The 26,227-nt window shown below is 43.3% G+C and overlaps 1 protein-coding gene across 2 annotated transcripts; it reads right to left on the reverse strand.

The window, feature by feature from the left end:
• Positions 1–1,820: 1,820 nt before the first annotated feature.
• Positions 1,821–24,414, reverse strand: nck1b (NCK adaptor protein 1b). 2 transcript variants are annotated; one of them, XM_079181600.1, is made up of 5 exons: positions 24,306–24,414; positions 14,755–14,807; positions 14,240–14,480; positions 3,984–4,735; positions 1,821–3,623 (listed from the first exon to the last, which is right to left on the reverse strand). In XM_079181600.1, the coding sequence occupies exons 3-5, from the start codon at positions 14,463–14,465 to the stop codon at positions 3,423–3,425; spliced, it is 1,179 nt and encodes a 392-aa protein (XP_079037726.1). In that variant the 5' UTR covers positions 14,466–14,480; positions 14,755–14,807; positions 24,306–24,414; the 3' UTR covers positions 1,821–3,422. The 2 variants fall into 2 exon arrangements, with proteins under 2 accessions (XP_079037726.1, XP_079037727.1); XM_079181601.1 differs by lacking the exons at positions 14,240–14,480; positions 14,755–14,807; positions 24,306–24,414 and adding an exon at positions 11,519–11,591.
• Between the last annotated feature and the right edge of the window lie 1,813 nt (positions 24,415–26,227).

The following is a 26,227-nucleotide window of genomic DNA, read 5'->3' on the forward strand; positions in this document are numbered from 1 at the left end:
ATAAACGATCTCTCGATAACATCCGTCACAACTGACGTCAGTGTCCTTTTTTTTTTAAGCAGATTTAAAACCATTTCTGTACAGCTACAAGGCTCTGCTCATGCAGCCTCCATTGGTGTAAAATGATCCCAGTTTATAACAATACCGATGCAGGGAGATACTGTAGTTCTGTATTTGAATATCAAGTAAAACATTTAAGTATTGGAGGAGTTTTTTTTTTTTTTTTAACATATTTAAGTGGCTAAACTGCAAAAGTGAATGTCTTACACTAGTCTTATATGAAATACATACAGACATTAAAAAAATCAAACCTGGGGAAACCTTGACAGTTTCTTCACAACCAACGATATGTGATGCCGTTACTTGAGGTGCTCATACATGAGATTCAGGTCATGATTACATCACACCTGGGGGGTTATGGTTCTGAATGAACATCAGCACATATGTTACACTGTACATGTAGGCGTTCACTGTTCACTTATACTTGATGAACTCGGCAAAGGTAAGGTCACTTGAAACTACACACAATATCACCTAATGGGCATTTTATGCGAGACAGAAAAGAAAAGAAAAAAAAAACGTTAAGACAATGACATTTTCAGCCGACAGCTAAATGAGGAAATACCCTTTCTCTACAAGGACGCCACCCCAACGAAACGCTCGCTAATCAGACGCACATGCAAAGCTTCAACCAAATAGCACGCCGTGGTGACGAGAGGTGGGAAGAAGGGAAAAATAAAGAAAGGGACTAAACCTTTGGTTGACAGAAAGCTGTGAAGGCACATTAAAAATCTCCTAAATCCTTCAAACTGGAGCACATTGCGTTGGCGCTTGCCACTTTGATGCTGTGTAATATTACTGATGCTGTAGAACTGGAAGTCGGGGAGGAACTTTCACAAAAAGAAAAACAGGTGGTTGTTAGCAGTCGGTTATCACTGTAGGCAAACACTATCTCACGTGAAGTGTCAGAAGAAAAAGGGCACCAATGCAACAGCCGGGGATTGGGTGTAAGAAAGGACATGAGACAGCGTTCCTGTAACACAAATACTTATCTGGTGACAGAAACCAAAAGAAAATGAAGGGAATACAGGCACAAATGCCCTACATGTTTGTTTTTTTTAGAGATTTAGGACCCAAAATGAACAAAAAACACTTTTAGCCATACTGATATTGTGACGGATACATGTTTAGGTATCCTGACAGATGCCGTTTAATCCTGGAATGTGGTTTTTGTACTATTTAATAAGATGTAATCTCACTTAAATTAATTGACTACTAGTACTGTAGGTCATAAATCAAACTGAAAGGGAATTGTTGCACTGTTTATAACTCATCTTTTTTACAGCTCCAAAACAGAGAGAAACCCACAGCTCTGGCATGAATAGCTCCGTCAATCATCCGGGGAATGGAGAGAGAAAAAAGGTTCACACCCATGTTTTGAGTTCCTTGTGGCATGACTGACTTTTTCATGCTTTGATTAATTAGACCTTAAAAAGCCCCTCCAATCCAAAACCCCTCTATTTTCTACTGTGATACATCGGCGTTGGCCCTCGTTCATTTCATTTACTGGACTGGGAGCGGTAATCCAGATACTCTCTTCAGTGGAACACATTCTCCAAGTCTCCTCCCTGGATCCTACTTCACTGCTTTTGTTTTTTAAGGTCCATTTTTCCATTCCTCCACTACAAAATCCCCCTTCCCCCCCTCTCCCTCTCCCCCTGCACTAGGGTCCAACTGGCCCCGGCTGGAGAACTCATCATCGTGATCATCATCTCCCCGAGCGGCTCCCGGCCAGCGCTGCTGCAGCTCTGATTGCAGGCGCTGGTGCTAGCTGCCTACTTCAACATTCAAAACACTACTTGGTCCATTTTCACTCAACAAATACCCATTCACTGTAAATACAAACCATGTGTTCTGCTGAACACCTCTAGGTGCACATTACTCTAACTTGACACTGACCATACGTTTGGAGGAAAACAAAGCTGGATTCCCCCCAAACTAGGAGACTCCTTAAGACATATATGCCCAGATATCAAAGAAAATACCTAGCATTTCTTTTACCAGCCGAAAGGAATTATTTTCTGGAAACCCTTTGTGCGTCCTCGAGGAAGAGGGCGTCTCCGAGCATGATGTATACGTGCTGCAACCGCACAAACGCAACCCCTGGGTGACCCCTTAACTCATCCATTCCCTCCAGTGATCACTAATTCAGGAGCAGTGACATCATCCTCTGGGCTGCCTACACTGGTCCTCCATTCCCCCCCCCCCTCCCGGCTCCACAGAACTGGTGTGTGTTTGGAAGCTGCACTGCTGCCCCTCCGCCTTCCTCATCTCCAGAGAAACATCCCCTTTAGCATCAGCTGTCAGTCACACTCCAGCAGGGGGGCTGGGGGGGGGAGGTAGTCTCCAGACAATGAGGGGAAAGTACTTTCTGACTCTTCACATGAACTCTGGACACATGGACAAACTCCCCCGTCACTCGTGAAGACAGTCTCTCTTTTGGGAGATGAGCAGTGGAAGCGCGAGGACACTTTTCTGTCCGTCTGCATGCACGCATGCAAAGTCGGCCCCCCCCACTGTCTGCGACGCCGTGGCTTTTGTAACATTCACATGATATGGATACAGCAATATGTGAGACAAGCAGTTCTGTTGTACAAAAATAAAGTTGAACAACTAAGTTTGACTTCGCACAAGAGGAGGAATTCCGCCAAATCCTCCAACCGCAGACGGCGGCGCGAGTGCGATATTGCAATCTCTACCACTATGATCCTAACAGAATTGTATCAATAAATATATTTTGGTCACTTAGTTTTTATTCATGATTAGCAGTTAGCAGAAGTTGCGGATTAGCGTGTCCACAATCATAAAAGAAAAAAAATGAAGACAGACAACATAAAAAGGAGTTGAAATGTCGACCTCTGTAGGCGAGTTTGCGAACATCTGAAAAATGCCACAGACGGGTGGTTGTTGTGAATTGAATACAGTTAAAAGTCATCACATTTTTTTAAAAAGAAAATGTTAAAAAGATTATATATTATCAAAAAAAAAAAAAAAAAAAAAAAGGAAACTAAAGGCAACTCTAATAGATATCAAGGTGGAAATAAATGGCATTGCCTATGACCTAACACATCTGGATAATTTAAAATAGGCGACCGAGAAGTCTGTAGTCAACTCTGAGGAGTCCATAGTCTTTTTGTCTCCCCCTTCCGTTCCTCCGTGTGTCTCCCATACCTCCTCGTGGAATGCTCACAAATCGGGCATTTAAGTCCTGATGATGTGTTAAAGTCCTCAGGCTTGGAGTTTAAATGTTAGTGTGTGTGTTCTGGCGTAAGTATCTGTATGTATATATCAAGATGCAGTTGATGTATAGGTGTGTGTAAGTGTGTGTGTGTGTGTGTGTGTGTGTGTGTAACAGAGAGGGATCAGGAGGCAGCCAGGGCCTTGATCAGGTACAGTTTGTCTCCCTGCTCACTGGTAAAGATGGGGGCCTTTTTGTAGTGTTCGACAAGCTCTTCCATAGAGTTGAACTTGCGCTGTCCAATGCAGTATTGGCTTTCTTTCAGCTGCACTTTGAAATGCTTGTTCTTACTCTGCGCCTTCAGGGAGATGGAGAAGTCGTTTGGCTGTGAAAAGAAAAGGAAATACAAGTTTATATGATCAGTGTTTAGACAGGGTTTTTAAAGATGTCTTTCTCCTGAGTCAAGGCGCCTTTAGACTGTGCGACAACAACAATCATGTAAGTTTATTGTAGCATTGTGAGAATTTGGTCCTAGATTTCAGACATTGTTGCCGAAGCACCAAATAACAGTCGTTGGACATGTCTCAAAGCATAATCTAGGACCCCGGTTTTGGACTGACGACCACAGATTTGACCACGTATCTGACCCTTTTCATCTCAGACCAGACCAAACCACACAGTGTAAAGGTGCCTTACTGCTGTAAACCATGTACAATACATCGGTAACGGAGCGTAGGCTACTGACCGATGACTCGCTGTCTCGGATGAGAAAGTCCCCCTCTACACCTCTCTGGTTGAGGGCCACCTCCGCCTGGTGGCGCGTCACCTTTCCGTAGTACCACTCTTTCCCCGCGAAGCGCCCGGTGCCTGAGGGCGAGATGTAGTCACAGTCGGGTGTGGGCGGCCCAGCGGGCCCTGCTGCGGATTTATGGGAGGCGGAGTCCAGCACAGTGACGTAGTTTTTAGGCACCAAGCCCAGTTGTCCGTCGGCTTTGCGACACTTCCACCACTCCGGGTCGTTTTCTGGCTTCTCCACGACCTCCATCACCTCGCCTTTCTCAAAGTTAAGCTCCTCGTCGTTGCCCGAGCTGAAAGGGTAGAGCGCCTGAACCGTGTGCAGCACTCTGTTCCCGTTCGTGGTGCTGTTCACCACGGCCGCCAGCTTCTCCGTTAGCGATCCAGCCGGGTCTCCGAGCCCACCCATGCCCCCTCCTCCCGCCGTCCCATCCATGTCTTCCGTCACGTAGTTGGACGGAAACCAGCCAGACCGTCCGGTGTAGCTGCCGCGCCACCAGCCGTCGCTGCACTTCTCCATCACCACGACCCGTGTGCCTTTCACCAGAGACAGCTCGTCTTCGCGCTCTGCTGTGTAGCTGAACTTGACCAAGGCGGGCAGGTTGAGGTCGTACAGCCGCTCGCCGTTATCTTCGACCATTCCGGTGTCTGCGTTGGAGGCCGTGTCTCTCATCCCCTTTCTGCTCTTCACCTTCCCAATTCCTAGAGGAAATAACCAAAGAAAGGCGCAAGAGTTAACAGGGAAAACAGCAGTGTCTACTTTAAAATTAAGTGAATCCAGTGAATTAGGTTAGGAAGGCACACAGACCTTTAGGTTTTCTTGTGTAAATTAAAATGTAAAAGTCACAATTTTACTAAAACGAGTCCCGGGAATTCACATTTTCACACCCTTCCATTGATGTGGAACAAGTCTCAACAGAAAAAAACAAACAACACACACACACACACCATTAAAAGACACCTCTGGAAATTTAAGGGAGGAGTAAAAATCTCAGACAAATACCAGGCAGCGATAATAAGCATTAGGGAGGGTGGGTAAGTAGGGCTAAAATCATTCCCTTTCCACATTTACAGTGGCCTAACCCCCCACACTCACAATCCAGATACATTCTTGGGGATTAGGCCTAGGTGCTGAGGAAACAAAAAAGCAATGCTGGTGTGGCTGAGTGGGTTGAAAACTTGTTTTGGCATGGGCCTATAAATCCTGTGGAAACTAAAGAATGTACACTAGTTTATCAAAGCACTGCTACCCAACACTGGGATGAACACAAAACAACAAGACTTGAACTCTGTGGGCAAAAAGGCTCAGTCCCATTTCATTGTTGCTAATCACCTTGGCTGCCCTGACACCTGCGGCCTCGCTTGCCCAGCAGCTGGATACCAAATTCTGTCCCACTTCTGCAACCGCTCCAGCTTTTAGCTCCGCTTCCTCCCCTCTGTCTCCCCCCCCCCCACACACACATTACCCTCCAAGCATCCCACTGAGCTGACCGTTTGATTCAGGCAAGGAGATGAATAAAAGGTCATATTTATCAAGACTAAACCATGGTCAAGCAAAGAACGTGCTTTTCCTTTCGGTTTGCAGTCTTAATGTCAGCCAGTCAAACAGGGTGAATTATATCATATTTGCAGTCGACCTTTTGGCAACTCTGAACAGCCCAGAGGCTTACAGAAGGGGGATTACCGAGCCCTTTAGCCTTTCTCTCGGTTATGGAGCCCAGAGGCCGAGCTTTGGCAGGCCGGTGGCCATCGCCTTACTGGACAATAATTTCCACTTGGCTGCCTGGCATGCTAACCGTTGTATGAGACACATGTGTAGCTAGCAGCGGACAGAGTAGCGAGATCACAACTTCTTCCAACTTTCCAGGTTTACCAGAAAGCAGCTCAAATAATCACAGCTTGATTCTGTTCGTAAAATCCTTGTAGAAAGAAAGACAGAGCAGTCCACCATGTTGCTGGTTCTTGCAAAGCTTATACAACATTACTGGTTATTGTCGCAGATCTATGGCCAGACTGATGATGTAGGCAAACCAAAGCTGAGACAGATCCCGATACCAGACGCAGTGAGCAAACCAAAAGTAGTGACCATTTATGATTACGTTTGCAAGGCTATTGCTTGCATAATCAAAAGCCAGCTGGGTAAGATTATATAGGAAGGTAGGGTGTAGTCTCCAGGATAGTGCGTGTTTGTTTTCTGAGCGAGGAACGTGACTAATTTGTCACAACGCCATACTGAATCTGCTTCACCACAGATAAATTGGCACTGAAACGTGTCCGTGACTCAAGGAGTGCAGACAAATTTCATGGTACTGCTGAGAGTCCAACGTCAAATTGCTTCCAGGTAGACCCTGTTATTAGTCACACCACTGTAGATAACTACAGACTCCAGACAGGGTGCTGATGTCTGTACGTGGAGGTTAGGTCTACTTATGCAGTCTTAATAACTCAGAAGAACTTCAAGACAAAAACAAAACATTACATATAATATAGATCATTTTCATATCGATGAAATGGCCAAATTAGTAAATTCCACGAACTCTGGATTATATGTTTACACACACATTAACAACACAAACTGCTCACTCGTCTTCAATGGTTAAAATGTGTCACATGTTGAGGAAGAAGAACATGTTCCCGCAGGTGCAAGCCCCAGGATGTGTTCTGTGCACAGTTGGAAATGACCTAGTTAGCTTCAAGCAAAGGTTAAGGGTCAACCCTGCATAAATAAATGAACCTTTAGCTCCAGCTGACAGCGGGGACAACTGAGAGCTTATATTTTATCTCTCTGGTATAACAGCCCTTATCAGTGTCCCTGTCAGGGATTTTATTTGCCGCTTCCTGCTTCATACACACGAACACTTTGCATTAAAAAAAGATCAGAGTCCGGGGCCACTGCGTTTGACTAGATGCTCAATCTAAGCCGAGGTATTAAAGGGAAGCTGGCATGTGCCTGTAAATCAGGTAGATGATACGGAGAGAAGATAAGTGCCCATCGGTCCTGCTGCTGTAGGTTAATTGCTGAGAATTCTCTCAGGTAGCAGCGAACAAAACAACTGAGTTAATGCCTTCTTTTATAATTTAGCAGAGGCTCTTATCTTGCAGGGCTCAGCATGGTAATGCTTAAGAGCAAGGCCACGGTCTTCAATGGTGGACACAGCTGCATTTTGCTTAACTGGTGGTAACCGATTTTTTGGGGAGCACTTCCTGGATATTCTGCCAGGGTTGTAGGGCCGATACAGGAGAAAAGCACTTCTTAAATCATTCAAATTATTTCTTATCATAGCAAATGACTTCTTATTGTTAAAATTGTACCACTTCCTGTTAATCTCAAATTATTTTCAGGGCTGGAGGAATGTTTATGTGTGAGAGCAGGAAGGAGAGTTCATGTCTTTAATGAAGGGTTACTTGTTTTGGAACAATAAGTCTGTTTATTTAGCCTAGATCTTCCTACTACTGATGGTGGGGGAGAAAGAAAGCACTCTGGACATCTCCAGCTGTAGCTGCGCCTAGTGGGAGGAGCGCCTCAGAGAGCCCCGCGGGGCCCGTGTCTCAGTCCTGACAAGTGTTCAACTATAATGCATAAAATAAGGCAGTTCTGGTGGTCGACAACGGCCCTACAGGTTTTAAGTTAAAAAAAAAAGCAGCTCTTAGGACCTTTAAATATACCAACCTCTACAAACCATGTCCAGTGGGAGGCTTAATGTTTGAGGGAAACACATTCGACTGCAAACAAGAGAAGAGGAGTGAACTGGTGAATGGGGTGCCATGTAATAAGCGTAAAATGCCAAACTGTACAAAAAACAGTACGACTGAATCAGCACAACTTGACATTGTTCGAGGACTTGCACTGAAAATTTGAAATACTTTCTTACAAGTAGAGATGTCTGATCGTCTTTACATTTCTAGAAAGAATTATCTGGAATTAGCACAATATTTATAATGTAATATGCGCACGTATTCATTGGGATCTCAGCACTGCATATGGTACGAAAGTTACAATGACGGGGCAGTCTTGAGGTCAAGCACTTCAGACAGACATGACATCAGCTGTTGTGACCGACACTCGCATCACTGGTCGTTATCAGGACTGAAGCCGTGAATCTTTAATCATGGGACCGTCCAGCAGATCACCGTACTGTCCAGGCCTCCCAGCTTTACCATTACACAACCACTTGAGTAAATAGGCAGTCAATAACTAACAGAATGTGCCAAAGCTGTGCCCAAATGCTGCATCATGTAATGGGTCCTGCACACCAGAAAAAACTAGACAAACTAACAACCCCAACTCCTCCCAAGCTGAGGGAAGCACAGTCCTCACTTCAACTCCCCACCTGAAAGCAAAACTGAATAATGCATCTATGCAAATGTCGTAGCTGAGCGCTTCCACTGGAACCCACACACCATGCGGCTAATAATAATTAAAAAAGGTCCTCAAGACAGAAGAGGAATTGATGCGAAAAATGCACTGGAAACGGTTCTGTTTTGACGTCAGATGCTTTTTCCTGTGCATTTCCTGAGAAAAGAAAGCAGAGGAAGGAAATCATGTTGTGTCAGATGGCAGTAACTCACTGCAAACAAAGACAAAGACCTGAACGCGCATATATTAAACCCTCAGAAAACTTCACTTTTTGTTTACAGATGAGGTGCACCAGCAGGAGGAGAAGAAAGTGCTGGGGAGTGCGTTTGGCTACCAGTGACAGAGAGGAACTGGTTCTGTTTTTTAACTCTGGCCTCCCTACGCTGGCTGGCTGTCCATTGTTTGCCTGGGCCCTTTCGACCCCTCGGCTTCCCTCCATTCCAGGGCTCTTCCTCTGCGGACGACAACACCCCGCGTCAGGCTGTCTGACAGTGTCTGAACATCCCGGTACTTGAACAGAACACGACGACTGGGACAAGTTCCACAGCAGTGAAATGCTCTGTAGAGCCAAACACGTTCTGGTAATCAGGTCGGTACGACACTGGCGAGTCCCTTCCACATCCTGAAGCCTATCCTCTGCGGCAATTTAAACTCTTGACAACAATGTGTCACTCGCTTTCCACGGACATGTGACGCAAGACAGCGGCCCTCAGCCATATGGTTCAGTGTGGGACTTACACAATAAATGTAATGACACTGTGTGCAGACAGAAAGAGTGAGTCAAACTGACTAAAGGGAACGTACACGAGAGCGAGTTGGCGTGTTCTTCAATGGGACTGGTTTGGGGTGCCTTTTAAGGCCACAGCTTCAAATCAAGCTGCTAACATGGCTGAGTGATAGCTGCACAGGAAACATTCAAAGCTCTTTCAACTTCAGCCGTCTGGAGACATCAAAAGCAGGCAGCCGTCAGTCGCCGAGATGGAGGCGCAGTGCTCCATTTGGTTTACAGCTCTGGGCGGTAGAGACTATTCCAAGTAGAACCCTTCCTGCTAGTAAAACAAGGTGCTTTTATTTATTCCAGCACTTATTTACGTTGTATTATATCTTGGGTTCCCCTCTCTCCCCTCTGAAGCAGCAGATGTCATGATAACTTTAGAGGAGCATTAGCTCTGGTGGCCCCTCTGGGATCAGTCTAACGACAGAGCCGAGTGTCGTTTACAATGTGTTGATACATACGACACTTGACTTTATGACATATTTTCTACAAAACCATTTGTCTAAAAAAAAGCCACATTTTGTAAATATTGTCTAAAAACAAACCACAAATGGCAAAAACTGAGTTGAAATCTGAGATTAACCGATCCAAAAAAAATAGGAAAACAAGACTACAAAACTGACCCACAATGCCAGCTTTCAGTCCCTGACATTTTAAAACTCTTCACATCTCTACTTTTCAATCAATAACAAAAAAGTATTGATGTTCACTAGCCAGCTATACTCAACAATGACTCAGGACAGGTATTGCTGAACTCAAAACAGAATAATCCTCCTTTGCTGGAACCAGCAACTGATCATTTATTTGTTATTATTGATTAACTTTCTGTCGAATCCACTAGTCTATTAGGCAACTATTGGGTTCGATGTACAAGGGGAGTTGTGCTGTAGCAGCTCCACTGTTTTCTACCAACATGTTTACAAGTCTCAAACCACTGCTCACTTCCTGTTAGGCAATTGTTAATGGCAGAAGACACAGGAAAACAAAGATGAGTGGACAGCTTCACGGACGAAAAACATCTTAAGGCCTAAGTGACGTTGACAACTCTCCCGCCAATCTTGTAATTATAATTATGTCTTTTGCCTTTTCTGGGAACAGTGAACAGCGGTTTTGGAGAAAAGAAGCGGGAGTTGGAAAGCAGGAGCGAGCGACAAGAGACTGCCAGAAAGTCAAACAGACGCACAATGATTCAACTTCCTTCTGACTTCTGACTTCCTCTCTGGCCTGCACTTCTCCAACGCTCCGGGAGAAATGTGGCTCAAATTAGAGTTTCCGCTCGCTGGGGAGGCTGAGAAACAGGAAAACAGAGGGAGGGGAGAGAGAGAGAGAGCGAGAGAGAGAGACTAACAGCTCTCAGTTTACACAAGCAAAAAGGTTTGTTAGCTCATCTCTATGTTCTCCTCAGCCCTTTGCACTCTCTGGATTCTTTACAAGCAGACACACACAAGTATGGAGATAGACAGAGACAGGAGATACCACTCAACAGTTACAAGGTGAGATTACAGCATGGGTGTGCGCCAGGGCCTTTTGAAAAAGTGTGTCAGCGTGGCTGTAAAGTATCCGCGGCCCACGGAGCTGCCGGCGTAATGACATTCCTCTGATAACCGAGCGAGGTGCGGGAGATGGGAGCCCGGGTCCCATCAATCAGCAGAGACCTCTTGCTCCTCTCAGTACAATGACGACAGTGTTCTACATGAGCACCCCGCGTCCCCTCAACTGTAGCTCATGACTGGCGGTGGGGTGGAGGAGGGAGACCCTCCCAGAATGAGCGAGCTCGCCCTGAGGGTAGTATAAAAGAAAACAGACTTCGGCTATGTCTTGAGATATTCCTAAACAGGGTGGAGAGGGGAGGGGGGGGGGGGGGTCTTCAAGCATGATAATGTAATCCACCAAGTTGCAGCCCACTCACTAGGACAAATGCTAGAAAAAAAATGGGAGTAGGATTACTGTGTGTGTGTGTGTGTGTTTGAAAGAAAGACAGAATGATTGCTGAGGCAATTACAGGCTTCGGCTCAGCAGAAGGCTTCTCAAGAGCATATCCACCCAGTCTTTGCAGCCGGAAAAAGCTGTTAAGACATTCTCTCTCTCTCTCTACCAGCGCGACATGTTAGCACAGAAATCTCTGTCTGCTCGCTCTAAATATAACACATTCATTTGGCTGACCTGAAGCTGAAACCGACTTACAACCCAAAATGATAAAAACAGAAAGAGTATGATGAAAGAAAACCGGGACAACCGCTCCGGCAGTCACGAGAAAAAAGAAACCGATCAAACTTCAGACAAAAGCTCTCAACACCGCTTGGAAAACAGCAAAACAAGGAGCTACAGAAGACGAAGAAAGTGAAAAACTCACGAAAGAAATGTTTGAATAGGTTAGCCATGTCCATTTTGGGCTCGCTGTCTCTCCCTCTCTCTCTCCCGGCCCCTGCTCCCTTCCCACTGCAGCTGTAGAGTTATTCCATGTGAACACCCAGAGAGCTGGGCGGATAGCGGAGCAAGGGCGGCCCACTGCATGACCATGTGGTCGGTCTTAGCCAATGAGAGGGCGGGATAGAGAGGCCTCCGGTCTAGCTCTGGAAGGCAGAGTACAGAGGCCTCATGGAAAAGGGTAAGAAGTAGGGAGGGAGGGGGCTGAAGCTCGGACTCGGAGAAAGAAAAAGAGATAAAAGAAGAGAGGTATAGGGAAAGTAAAGGATCCATTCCATCAACATCAGCAGCAGCACATTGGTGTTTTTTTAGGAGGGTTGCGATCAGAAAAATACACTCTGGAGGATCTGTGGGGACGCTGCACAACGGCTGAGTGAGTCAGTGAGTGCTCTGTGTCACATGACTGCAGTTGTTTGTAGAGACACACTCATAACTTTACAACAAACCCAGGAAACATGAGTCCTCACACACACACACACACCAGAAACAGCCATCTGTAGACAGATCATACCCTCACACATTCTTTCAAACGATGACACCAATCCACACCCAGCAACGGGCTTGTTTAAAAAAAAAAAAAAAAAGATACTTTTTTTCCCCTCCCACATAACATATGGAAGTGTAGTCATCGGGCTGTTTCTCTTATTGTTCTCCCACACATGTAGAAGAAAAACACAACCACCCACAACAATCCTCTAGTTAAAACGTCTTCAATCGTCTTTCAGCTCATTAAAAAAGGGACAAATGAAGGTGACGTCTTTACAAGGTTTCTCTGATTGTATTAGTGTTTAACAAGGCTCATATTTGCCTGAACTCATGTTTTACATTAGTCCTTGTTTTATTGTGTTTATGTGCGAGTGAGACCTGAGCCGTGCAGCTGTTCACCTGAGGTTATTTGATCAATGGATGTAGTGACAGGTGGGAAGTTGTTAGGAAGCCCAACAACACGGAGGCACGCGCACAGACGCAGTGCAGACTGAATGTGCAGCAGTTAAACAATTTACAGGATTGAGTCAAGAAATAACTCATAGGAAATATCTTGTAAATTACAGTTAGTGTTATCAGGACTTAAAGTACAAAAAGAGAGCTATACAAGAGCTCTATTTATTAAAAAAAACTATTCTTATATCATTTTTCATCTGAGTATTTCTGCACTCGTTGCTGCCCGAACGTCACCAGTCTCCTCTCACCACAAACATTGCACATACACAAACAAACAATACACACACACACTGTGCAGCTAACAGGAAGACACAGTTCACATGTCCAACAGATAAGTGGTTTGCAAACACTGCAGCATGTGATACAGTTACAAACTGATGACACATTTCTGGTTAGAAGTACCCAGAATACCCACATTCTGTCAATCCCTCTGTGCAAGTAAAAGTCACTTTTGGCAGCGGGGCTTCCTCGCAGTGGGTCACCCCACACAGGAAGAAGTCGTAATCACCACATCAATGAGCAGAAGAGATTAGGCCACCTCTTTGTCAGTTTTTACAAGTGTGGTTTGATGTTATGCGTTTATCAAATGGGCCGTAACAACAGGTCCCAAAATTTGAATAAACTACAATACACTGAGTAAAAAGAATACTATCTAAATACTCAATTTAATGTCAATATCACGCAGGCCTTTGAGTTCCTGTAGCGAAAGCTGTTTCACATTCAATCTAATGAGAACAAACATGGCCCAACTACACCCAACACACACGGTGATCCCATCATGCTCTTAACTTAGACAATGATGCCTTACAGAGTAGAACTAGTGAAGATTAGACTGTGAGAAGCATCAGAAACTGAAGATAAGACCGTCACATTTTATAAAAGGCATAAGAGAAATGATCGTAGGCAAAATGAATACCAGGCTATCTGGGTGCCAGTGGTCAGTGTGTATCCCAAATTATCATGAATGCCTGTCATCAAGAAGAATTAAGCTAAGACAAATGGCAACCTTGGCTTACATACACAGTCACATGTGGCAGTACAAGGCCCTCGGCAAATGGCAGTGCCCAGAAATATTACTGCTGTGTTGACAGAGCAGGCAACACCTGTGTCGTATCAATTCTGGTAAAAAGGGCAGGAGATATTTGGGAAAAGTCATTGTCCTCCTCCAAAATAAACACATATGAAATCAAAGTAATGTAAAGCAGCCTTACCTGCGCAAACGCTTGAAGATCAAAAAGTAAAAACGGCACATTACATTAGACACTACACTCTATACACACCCCAATCACATACTAAAGCTCGAGTAGAAGTGTGCTGTGAGAAGAAAGTAGCTCTCAGCATTTCAACCAATCGCAGATCAACCTACGACCCTCTTCCTGTGGCGGCTGTTACTGTAGACAGCACATTAGATACCACAACAATGTGGTCACAAACAAACTGAGGTAGTGCTGGCCTAGATAAACGATGCTCTCTGATGCTACTCCATTTACACTACCCAATTGTGTATGAAACACAAAGCAAGTCAGTCGCTATCAAAAAGATCTTATTGGGTGAAGATATATAAATGTTTAGAGTGCAAATACAGGTTAACTTGAATCGTGTGAGCTCCTAAAATACAAATAAACAGACTTGAGAGCTTATCAAACCATCGCAAGCTGAAATTAAACACTTGCAAAGTGAATAAAGCAGAAGTGTTTTGTTTTACCAAGTGTGTCTTTGAGATTCTTGACAATGGAAGCTTTCCTGGCACTGTTTTTCCTCTCCACATAGTTGGACGGCACAAAGCCTGTTTTGTTGGTGGCATTTCGAACCCTCCACCAGGATTTGGAGTCGTCGAGGAGCCAGAGGCGCTCGTTTTTCTTTATGTCCAGCTCCTGGTCCTGCTGGGCCATGTAGTCGAACTTGGCGATGACAATCACCTCTTCCGTCATCTTGCACTCAGTACACTGGAGAGGAGAGAAGAGAAAAAAAGGAACAGATGTCAGGGTGGCTAGAATGAAAATATATATATATATATATATATATATTTATTATATACAGTTATATACACACATAACTAAGAAATGAACTACAAAATAAATATGTATATCTTCACAAAACCTCCATCTGAACTGATATATCTTATTGTATCTATGTGCCATTTGCTCCAGACACATTGATGAGGTCAGAGACATGCCAAAAGTAAATTTAGAAGCAGTGTTTGAATATAGGTAGCGGTACCTGTACTGCATCAAAGCTGACAACTTCAAGGGCTCCGATACTTCTCTGTAGACCTAGGAACAGAACAGAGACAATGCAGGAGAATTACAAACTGACTCTTCTCAAAGGTGTCTTAATAATACTCACAAATTTGTATCTGTATTTCTGCTTAAGAGACTTGAAGATCACTCTATATGTGGTACTGTACTAATGCTATTTGCATGACAGTGTTGGTGCAAATACACTACAGCTAGCCTTGAAGAAATGCCAGCTACCATTTCCACAGTTTGGTCTCTTCAGACATAATTTCCCCCGACCAATTGTACTCTTGAAATAACAGATGTAAATGACCATTCTTTTCAGTCTTCAACACAGACAGCTGCCAGAGAGGATAGAGCCAATCCCTCAGCATCCACATTCCTCATACATTTACAGAGGGGACAATTATTTCCTCCCAGAAGCAGTCCAACGATTGTCCACTGTGTGAGGAATCAAGCATGAATCTGTTGAGCCAGAAGGACGGCAAAGATTACTGTAATAGGGAAGTAAAGAAGAGGAGGCACTGTGCGTCAGCAGTGAGGCTACGTCAGGGAGTGAAGCTCTCACTGAGCAGTAATGATGTAGGATAAGGCCAATAAATATTCCTGTGTGTGCAGCCTATGCAAATGCTGTGATTATGTGAACCGCATTACAAGCGTGGCGCCATTGTTTGCAATGTTAGCTTATCACAAGAGCTTTCAAGCTCCTCTGGCATTTTTTAAATCATGATTTCGGAGTACGGATGCACAATCAAAACTTGTCTGTGTTCAACAATAACCGCATTCACAACAACTGGTCTTATGACCCGTGTAGGCACCCGTGTAGCCGCCGGTGCAGCCACGCTTAGGTTAATACTGCAGCACTTGAGGAGTGGGGGCACTTCTGAAGCTGCCCTGATGTCATGAGAGTAGAAGGAGTTTCACCTCTCCCCCACCGACTGACTGACTTCAGGGACCAGACACTGACCTCATTGATTGAGAGCTCTTGGTTTGTATTTGAAGCAGCAGTGTATAGGTTTCAGCTCCAGCTGGCCTTGAGATAGGCCCAGAACCTGATCTTAGACAAACATAAGGAGCCAAGCTAAACTTTCAGCACGATTAGCCAAGGGGAGTAAAATAAACAGTAAATAAGTACAGGCTTTAACGTTACTTGTGCTTTTCTGGAGGAAAAGTCACGATGTTGGGATGGTTCATGAAAGGTGGATAAGACCCTGACAAGAGCCGAAAGCTAAAATGCAATATAAAGATCCCAAACTGTCTCTGCATTTCATACAAGTTTTAAGGGGGACACATGTGATCCGGGCTACTTTTTCCCCCATGTTGGGTGTTTTAGACTCTGTTTACCGAAAAGCATAAAGGTGTGTAGTGTGGTTTATCTCCAGGCATGTTATTGCTTGCTCTTTTTCCATGTCTAATGAAATTAATGAACACTGGGAACATGTTAGGGAGCGGCACACAAAAACAAAGAGCCGATTTACTTTCCTCGAGTGCTGCGTCTTTCACCAAGACAAAAGGCAACAATCCCTCCGCTCCCTGGGCTGGGCTGCATACACGTCTGCCAAAGAGGCTGACAAGTGTGTATACGTGCTCCTTCTCCATTTACAACATCCCTCCCTTAGTATCTTTCATTTTCAACTCTCCCTGCCACTGCATGAATGAATCATCAATGTAGGAAGAACCCTTTTCCCACCTATCTCCCATTTTCACTTAGTACACTGCATCCCAGACTTTTTTTTAAACTACCATCACCCCCCACATCTAGGGTGGCTGCTGCGCACTAAGAGCACATCGACACCGCAGTGACTTACGATACTGCAGATGTGAGGGAGGATCAAAAAGTTGGGCGACAGATGCCCCGAGATAATCGCGCAGCTGCAGACTGAGCCGAGGCCGCTCGCTACTCCAAAGCACTAAACACGAGGTCAGATAGGTCAAACTTCTCAAATGGTGTCATATACACAGTGGAGCTCCGTTTACCCTGCTGCCTGGCAGAATTAAACAGGTACCCCCATCCATCACCAACCCCACAGAGCACATTAAACACCAGAGCAAAGTTCAGCTAGTCTGACCAAAATCTAAGCATTTCTGTGCTTCCATTCGTTTTGAACGCTTCTCTTAAAACAAACAATTTCATATGTTTACCGTGTAAGCAAACAACACAGAATTAGATTTTTAGCAGCATTTTGTGATCCTGAAAACAGACCACGGTGGGACCCAGAACGCAACAAGTATGAGGTCATCTTCCTGTCAGAAGTCAGTTTGATGATTTAGGATTCAGGAATGGTTTGAGATCCCGTTGAGATACAAGATCTCTTCTTCCAGGGAGTCAAGAAAACAGAACGAGCGGTTTCAAATGAAAACGATTTGAGCTGTTGGAGCACATACAATACATAAACTCAATGTAATGAGTATCCGTGTAGATGCAAGTATCCAGTCCAACTCTGAAAATAACTTGGGAACCAGACATAAAGCAAAAACAGGATCTGTATGCACGAGCAGTGTGGTCGTCAACAAGGCCGACTAGACCACATGGAACGGTAGATAGGTGGTCAAATCTGGTGGCCGGTGGTGACTTCAGGGTTTTCCCAGCTAACTGTGGCTGCAACTTCTACTCTGCCTCCTTTGCAATATGCAAAACAGAAAAGGACCAAAAGAATGTCCCCCATCTTGATATTTTGTCTTTAACTGTACAATAAATGACGTCAATTTAAGCTGGTACTTCTCTTAGGTGCATCACAATAAAAACGTTCCTGAGGTTGAGCTGCAGAAGGTATTATATTTGCATTAATACTGTCTTATCAGCTGACTTCATTACAGCTCCCATAACACGGGACTGAGCCCACATACTGATTACTATGGTAGGAGAACACCAAATGTGTAAACCTAACAGCTGTATATTTGATTAAATCAGCAAGTCGGGCTACTGAGCATTTTTATTATCAATTAAACTGTGGATTATACTTTTGACAAATCAATCAATCGTTTAGTGAAAAAAGTGTCACCCACCGCATTACCCTAGAGCCCAACGTGACCTCTTCAAATCGATCAGCTAGAGTCTCACATTTGAGAAGTTGGAACAAAAACATGTTGGGCTTTTTTTTGCTTTAAATTGATAATCATTGGTGGTGATTAAGTCTCCATTATATGAATATCTTGATCTGCAACTGTGCAGAGATACTGGGTTCAAACCGAATGAAAAGACTTAAAATGTTGATTTAGAATTTGAACGTCAACGTTTAGACTGAAAAATATGCTTACAACTATTTACTCTAATAGCTAACTGTTAACTACTGAATACCAAGCTGATAGAGAGGGCCTTATCTACCGCAACAGCAGCAGTTGTGAGCCAGTGACAGCACCACCAGTGTTACTATCAGTCATCCACTCATGTTCTCAAGAGTGCCAACACTGGTCACAACTGTTTCCCATCAGCACAAGATCCCTTACCCAAATCTGGCTCCGTTATCTTTATCAGCTAAAAATAAAAGAGATTAGAAATAAAATGTAAGGAGGCTTAAGCAACACTGCAAGCCACAAACCACAACAACTGCACATCGGTGGTGTAATCGAGATGCAGTTTGCAACTTTGCGAAGTTACTATGAAACAACACTGACATGAGTTGACCACATCCTGCAGTCTACAGCTGCTGCCACAACCCCTTGAAACACAAGTGGAGATCTAGTGAAAGAGCACCTCCAGTGGCCTGTGTGGTAATACATGACATGGGGATACAACACTAGAGGTGTGCATTAGAAGCAAAGAGCAGGAATGATATTTCAGTGAATGGTTGTGACTTAAACCAGACTGACACCAGAGGTTCTATATAAAAAAAATGAAGTCACAACAACTGGATACCGGATAATCTAAACAAGCCTGAAAGAAGAATTATGGATCCGTGTCTCTCTTCGCTGTGGGACCAAATAGCACCACTAATCGACAGGATTGCTGAGGCACTGAGACAGCGACAGCATGAGCTCACAGAGGCAGACAGAGTAACCTAATCCCTGTGACAGCCTGCTAAAATCACAGCCTCTGCTGCCTTCTGGAATGTGCTCTGTATGCTCACCGCTCACTCAGCCCCTCTGGCACTGCTGCACTTCCGCCAACTTACACCAAAACTCACAATTTGGGCCACACGGCAGGTTTCCGGCTTCACGATCGGGCCGTGCAGGACGGCGACGGACTGACGAATGTGCGCCGTGTACTTTTTTTTTTCACAGCAACTGAAAACCCATGAGACTGCAACTCATCCCAGCTGTCCTAGATTCTCTCAAAACAAAACAGAAGCACAGCAGCAAAGGGTCATGGGAGACTTGGCAGGCCAGCTGTGGGACAGGAAGTGTGGACACAAGGGTGACCGGATGATGGGAAAGTGATGCAATCTGACAGAGTGCAAGCTTGACCTCTGAGTTCAGATAACTTATCTTTGCCTTGCATTGATGCATGTAATGCACCTCAATTAAGAGAGTTAAGAAACAATTTAAACTTGTTAACGAGTTGCTGGAAGGAAATATGATGGTCCCCAATAAAAAAAAGGGTATTATTCCAGTATCATATTAAAACCGAATTAAGGACAGTCGGGCCTCTAGTGTTTTGGGCTAAGCCTATAGGCTCAAGACTGTGTGAAAGCATTTGGTTATCCACCCCTCAGGATCACCCTCAGCAGTTGGGAATGGCCTAAAATAGACTGGTTCATGTCCTTTGAGAATCGCCAGAGATTTGCTCTCATAGCAACAACCAACACTAAAAGTTTCAAGCTCTCTTTTAGGCCAACATCACATCAGAAGGCTGTGAGAAGCGTACACGGGTGCCATCTTTTGAAATATGTTGGATAGCAATTCAGCCACGAAATCTAGAGGAATCTCATCCAAACGATAAACCTGTTTTATTGCTCTCGAGCTGAAAGTAGTGAACTTTAAAACGCAGACTATTCAAATCTACGGTATCAATCTTTTATCATATACGCATATTCTGATGGGCCCCTAATCATAACAGAGATATTCGTTGGTAAATTAGACAATCATCATAGTAGATAAGGCAAAATACAGAAGCATAGCTGAAAAGTGTTTTCACTTCCCTATTTTCACTTCCCAGTTTGTTACGGCTGCATATTACTCTGTAGCCCACAGAGACATGGCACTGGTGTACTGACTTGGCGTTTTTGTGGCTGGAAAACAGGATGAGATGTCCTTTTTTTTGTGAAATTTTGGAATGGTGAGAGCGACTCAACATTAAAAAGGGATGACACAAACATGAGACAAAAGCGGTGCCTTCACAGAGGCTCTTATAGAATGCTTGCTGGAAAAAGAAAAGACAGATCTTCACTAGTAAGTAAATCAGTGATATCTGATTATTACCTTCCAGCATTTACACTAAATTAGTTTAATGTAGACTACAACTGGCATTAGCAGCAGCCTACCAACGTCCTCTCTGTGAGTAAATACACACCAGAATATAATACCTCTATGTAAGAAAGGATCCATTTCCTCAGACCCCACCTACATCAGCAAAGGCTACACATCCGCATCCACGCCCCGCTAGTTGCTGGAGTTGCCAGTTGTTGTTCTGGGTGGCCTGTTTGCTTATAGCTACCAGGTCCACTGATGGCCACATCCAAGCAATCTGGGATCAAGGCAACAGCAAAATAAACCTTCAGGTTACCTCACCAACTCTGAGAGCTCCAGGGGATTTCCCCCGATGACTAATCCAAGTTTACAAAGCAGGAGGATTCCTAGCATCAAGTACTCCTGTACAGTAAATGTGTTGTGGTTTGGTTTTGTGCTGTGTCAGGCAACTCTAAACTACTAGTAGCATTAAGGAGTCAGTAAAACAGACAATCTGTCGATGCACTGTAGCCGTACACCTGCTGCAACTGCAGCATTCTGGAAAAAAGGTATCGTTGCAGTCAAAAAAGAAGATAATTTGTAAACCGCAAGATAATAATACCCCGCAGCCTGTGTCAGAGAGATGAAATGGATACACTGTGGCTTCCTCTTAGTCTTCCTACATCCTGGCAAATATGAGCCTTAGGGTGCTGTCACAATAGGACTAAACAAGCCACTTGGGACAGAAGTCTGGGAGGGCCACGTGTTGGGACTTGTGAGAGCATCTTGAGAGCGGGAGGCATTCCAGATTGCACAGTGATGCCACACAAAAAGAAATCTGGGGTCTGCAAAAAACCAACAGGATGTTTGATCGGAGAGACGAGACAAACATCCTCACCTCTGTGCTGCCTGACTGAGGAACAGCATACATAGAGCAATACGACCAAAATGGTCTTTCATGGTACACAATATTATATTCATAGATCCATATTTAGCAGATACAGATCTCTTTGTTGTTTGATAGCTGGTCTACAAGGCTCCAAGGCTTCTTTGACAGCTTCCCAAAAATCATTTCAACTGCTCTGAAGTCAGTGTAAACCATCAAAAATTATAAATGGGATCCTTTTACTTTGTTATAGTAACTTAGTTGTTTTATTTCTTCATAAAAACACACAATTCAAATGTTAACATATTGTATTTTTATGGATTAAAACAAATCTTGTCATTTGTAGTTATAATGATGTATTGTTAGCTGCTTAAAAGTAGTGTAAACTGGTCATAATTCACTCTAATATCTATAATATCTCCTTCAAACAACTGGATTTATTAAAGTTTCTCACCAACATTACATTTTACGAGATTAACAAAAAAATAAATAATTTGATGGATTCTGTTATCACATTAAAAAACAAATTGTACACATAATACTATTCTTTTTAAAAATCGTACACTCCTACATATTTTGCCCAAAATCCAGTCTTACAATAGAGATGAAGAGAACCATTTAAAGGTTTGAATGGTTCCACCAATGTTGATGACAGAACCACTGATTAAAATTCCTCAGAGGACACTGGTAGAGTGAAGTATACCAGTAGGTACAGCCGTTGTTGGTTCAACAAATTCACAATTGCATTTTTAGTCATGGATTCACAACGATGAGAGCTGCATGCTGCAAGTACACACACACACACAGACACTCTTTTTCACACTGCCAAAACCACAGAGACACCGAACCATAATGAACTAATGGAGAACAAAAACACTACTGAAACTGCACGCTTCTTTCCTCCAACTGAGAAATGATAGCAGATATTTTAACCGCACATAGCCTACAACCGTGAAGTTTTGCAGAAGTGAAGAGAAAGCTTGATAACTTTGCTTTAGTGTGCTTTAACTACTGAGAAGAGATTATTTTTATGTTTTACTTGTCATTCTTCACCTTATTGCACCCGACAAAAGGCAAGGTTCCTTTCTCAGCATGTGACCTTGATTAACACATAGAAAGTACCTTTCCTGTTGGCTGTTCAAACATACCTACATGCATGAGCAGTCAAGAAAATGAGGAACTGGAAGAGAGCATATGCAATAACTGAGATTATAACACAATTACGTAAAAAAAAAATCCCCATTTTTTTCTCAACTTCAATAGAATCCTAAAGCCACGTAATACATTAGAATCCTTGGCTTGTCATCTGACCAGGGACATTTTCAGCCACATTAGATTTTTTGGCTATCACAAAAATGCACAGTTGGTATTTTCCCCTATAGGCTGTGAGGACACAGATTTGGCTGCTTGAGGCCACTATAGCACATAGCAGGCACTGAGAAAGCGGCACGGGCAGGAAAAGGGACCTCATCATTGCATATCCATAAGATTATACTGTCATAACATGAAAGGGCATTGTTAGAGGGTATCTGAGTCAACAGGAGCTATAAATAAGACACATTAAGTAAAGAGGGCCACATCCCTGTAGTATCACCATGCGTAGCTCAATACTGAAAGCTTTACTTCAGGGGGAGTCCTGGATCCTGGGGTGCATGACCTGGCATTGGATGGACGCAAATGTTCTCTATGGGTCTCCGAATAGCCATTTTCACATGTTTTACAAATTGGCCTCAATGCTCAAGAGAATAGATCAGCCTTCAAGCAAATTGGACCCATTGACTCCCACTGAGAACAGAGCAACAGCAGACCAAATGTGTCTCCCCCCCCCCCCCCCCCCCCTCTCACCTCCATGCAACCTTAATGAGAGACTGTGAAGAGGTCTGTCAGTGTGACAATAATTACAGAAACTAGACTATTCAGCAGCTGCAAAGAAACCCTTTGGCGTTTGGTGAAGACACACATGCTACCCCCCCCCCCCCCCCCCCTTAAATCATTCACATCTAACTAGCCACACATCTCCAAATTAATATCTGGTATCCAAGTATTGTAACAGGCCACACAAACACAAGAGCTTACCAACAATTATACAGCGTTATCGCCCATTGTGCAGCTGAAGCGTGACGTTTAGTCTGGCTTTGGTTGTGTAAGGTAGAAACAATGTTAGGAGATATGCAAAGGGCGCAATTATCTAACATTTTGCCCCGAAAACAGAAATGGTTTCACATGCACAGTACATTTGGTTACCTATTAATGGTAGATGAAACTTAACAGACATTTTCCTTCTAGTATGCAGCTTCCGTCTTTGAATTGGGAGCTGAATTTATAAGTCCTTTGACATATTATTTACTAATTTTTCAATTAAAAACACATTACCTGGTGCCAGGTTCTCCAATGTGAAGATTTGCTGGTTATCTCTGGTTTAAATCGTTGTAAACATAATACACAAGATATCTGACGCCATCCCCTTAGAGTCTGGCAAACTGAGATGGACATCTTTCATCTTATAGGATACAGTTAACTGTTAATTGTCAAAATAAACATAGATAAACGAATAATGAAAACGATTCCTAATTCCAATGCATCGCCCAAAGGCCAAATTAGTAGGCAAGGAAGAGGCTGGCTACAGTAACCATGTGTGTGTGTAACAAGAGTAACGTTACAGGGAATCATAAGTTAATTATAGGGAATGTCTCCATCGTGACAATGCCAAGCGGGGTTCAATCACTGCACAACAACTCAAACTTGATTACTTAACGTTAAATAAAAAATGCAAACAATGGGACTCAGTGACTGCAGTAAATTAGAAGATACTGTGGCTACCGTTGAGGCGTCCTCTCCATTTAAAATCTCAGAAATAAAAAAAGCGTTAACGTGGTGCCAAGTGTAGCTACATTCAGAGGTTGTGCCGCAGTTTTATCTGTGCTTTCATCTTGTAACTTAAGCTTGAAAGTGTATCACGCTATCTTAACTTGGCTAACGTTATCCTGGCAAAGACATTTCACCAAAAAATGCTTTATAATGGTTACATATCTCAGTTACAGCCAAACTAACCGCAAGCCAGCTTGGGTAACCGTATGTTGGCCATGTTGGCAAGGCGACAGACGGGTTTTGTCTGGGTTAACGGTTAGCCGTTTGCCGACGTGCCTTGTATCGTTACTCGGTGAATTCAACGATAGCGCGAGCTAGCCTGTAACCGTTAGCGCTCGTGAGAAACGTTAGTGTGGTAGCCTGTAACGGTTAGCTCTCGTGAGAATCGTTAGTGTGGTAGCCTGGATCAGATAGCTTTACCGTCAGTGGCAAGTCAGAATCATACCACGTCTTACCTGATTGCTGATGACCACCTCTTCTTGTGTCCTTTAAGAAATATTAAATGTCTACAAGCGTCACGCAAATGGTAACGAGAAGCCTTGCTAGCGGCCAGTTATTTTTTTCCACTCCGACATGCTAGCCTAGCTGATGAGACGATGTGCCCCGTTGGAATAGCATTTCTATATCAAAGCATGTCATTGCTGGGTAGCAAGGCTAGGCTAGCTAGCAGCAGCCTCACAAGCTGTTCAGATTCCAGGTTCCGCCCACTTGCATCCAATTGGCTGAGGAGAAATCGGCTCTGCAATGATTGGACCACAGCGCAGTCACTCTATCACACTGCAGCTGCTGATGTTTTACATTACCATTAGCATCCATCACGATTTTCGCTTTGAGAGGCTAAAAAGTCAACATAATTACTGCTATAAAAGAAACGTGTGTGAAAAGAGAGATATACAGATGTATTTTTTTATGTTATACTTAAAGTGGCAATCCTTAAGATTTTTGTCCTGGTTGATTTAGAACTTATATTTGAGTGACAACTTTGAAAAATGTGCTCAGAGTTTAGCAGTCATAACTATAATGCAGCATTATTTTTCCGTTAATGTTGCCACAGACACCCAGTTTGTAATACTGCAAATATATTAATATTGCAATACTTCCATCAGTGGGCCATAGGCTCAATCATCATCATTAATGTCTGACTTAACAGACATTCATTCAAATAAAAAATCTTCTAGATTGCCACTTTAATATAAGTTTTACTTATTAATTAATTTAGCCCGGAATCAGATGCCAGAAAGAAAAGATGTAGCCTACTTTAGGCCTTTAAAACACTGATTGGGGCTGAGTGTCATCCTGTATAATTTAGTTTAAGTGATAATTTGCAATTTTGCAAATCTATTTTTAAGTGACAACTAGACAATCAGCTTACATAAAAAGTGATTTTCCTCATTTATAAATGTTTCCTAAATGTTGGCTGCAGCTGGTAATATGTTGTACCTGAAGAAGCCGTATATGATGGATGGATATATACACAGTATATAATAATAATAATAATAATTGGAAAGCCCTGTTAGTCGAGTGTTTTTGAGCCGTTCAAATGATTAGTCATCTACTGTGCAGCATAAATAACGGCACGCACACACATATGTACAATAACTCATCATAAAATTCCATTTAGGCCTCTCCTGGGAAATGAAACTTCTAATAAACATGTCTGTGGTGAAGCGGGTTGCAGAGTAATTTGGAAGGTTGTGCAGCTCGCTGCAGGATGCAATCTGTTTCCTGCTCAAACAGATGGGCCTCCTCTACATGTCTTCTGCTTTCTGCACCCAATCCCATCCCATCTCAAAACAAGACGATGAAACAACACATGTAATGGAGACCAAACCCACTTTATCTCAGTTTATTCACATGTTTTTAGTTTGAAAAATAAACGTTAGCTCTTGACCATAGTGTTTTAAAAGAAAATGTGAGATGACAGGCAAAGCGTGTCTTCAACGTAAAAGACAATTTCACTTTGTTACGTGTTCATGATTGTTGTGCAACTCATGGTTGTAAATTAATTAAGCTTGTGGGTTACTTATCATTTTAGTGGCAGTAGATTATCATCACAATGAATGATTTGATTTGAGCAATACTTCTGCTTTGTGTGTGGTTATAACCACAATGCTGATTATTTCCGGTTTGAATAGAAATATGTTAAACATTCAACAGAGTGTCATACATTTATAACCCTTTATCAGGTCATTACGTTGTCCAATAATTCTACTTCTGCTCACTAAATAAACAGGGTTTGGATGAAGTGTGTCATGCCAAGTGTCTGAGTTGTTTTGATGCAATAACTGTCCTCAGCTAATCATCATGATTTACTGTAATAATGTTTCACTGCAGCTAATGCTGACTTAGTGATGTAGTGGATTGTGAATGCCACCTG

This window comes from Pholis gunnellus (assembly GCF_910591455.1).
Source record: "Pholis gunnellus genome assembly, chromosome: 20".
Classification (NCBI taxonomy): Eukaryota; Metazoa; Chordata; class Actinopteri; order Perciformes; family Pholidae; genus Pholis; species Pholis gunnellus.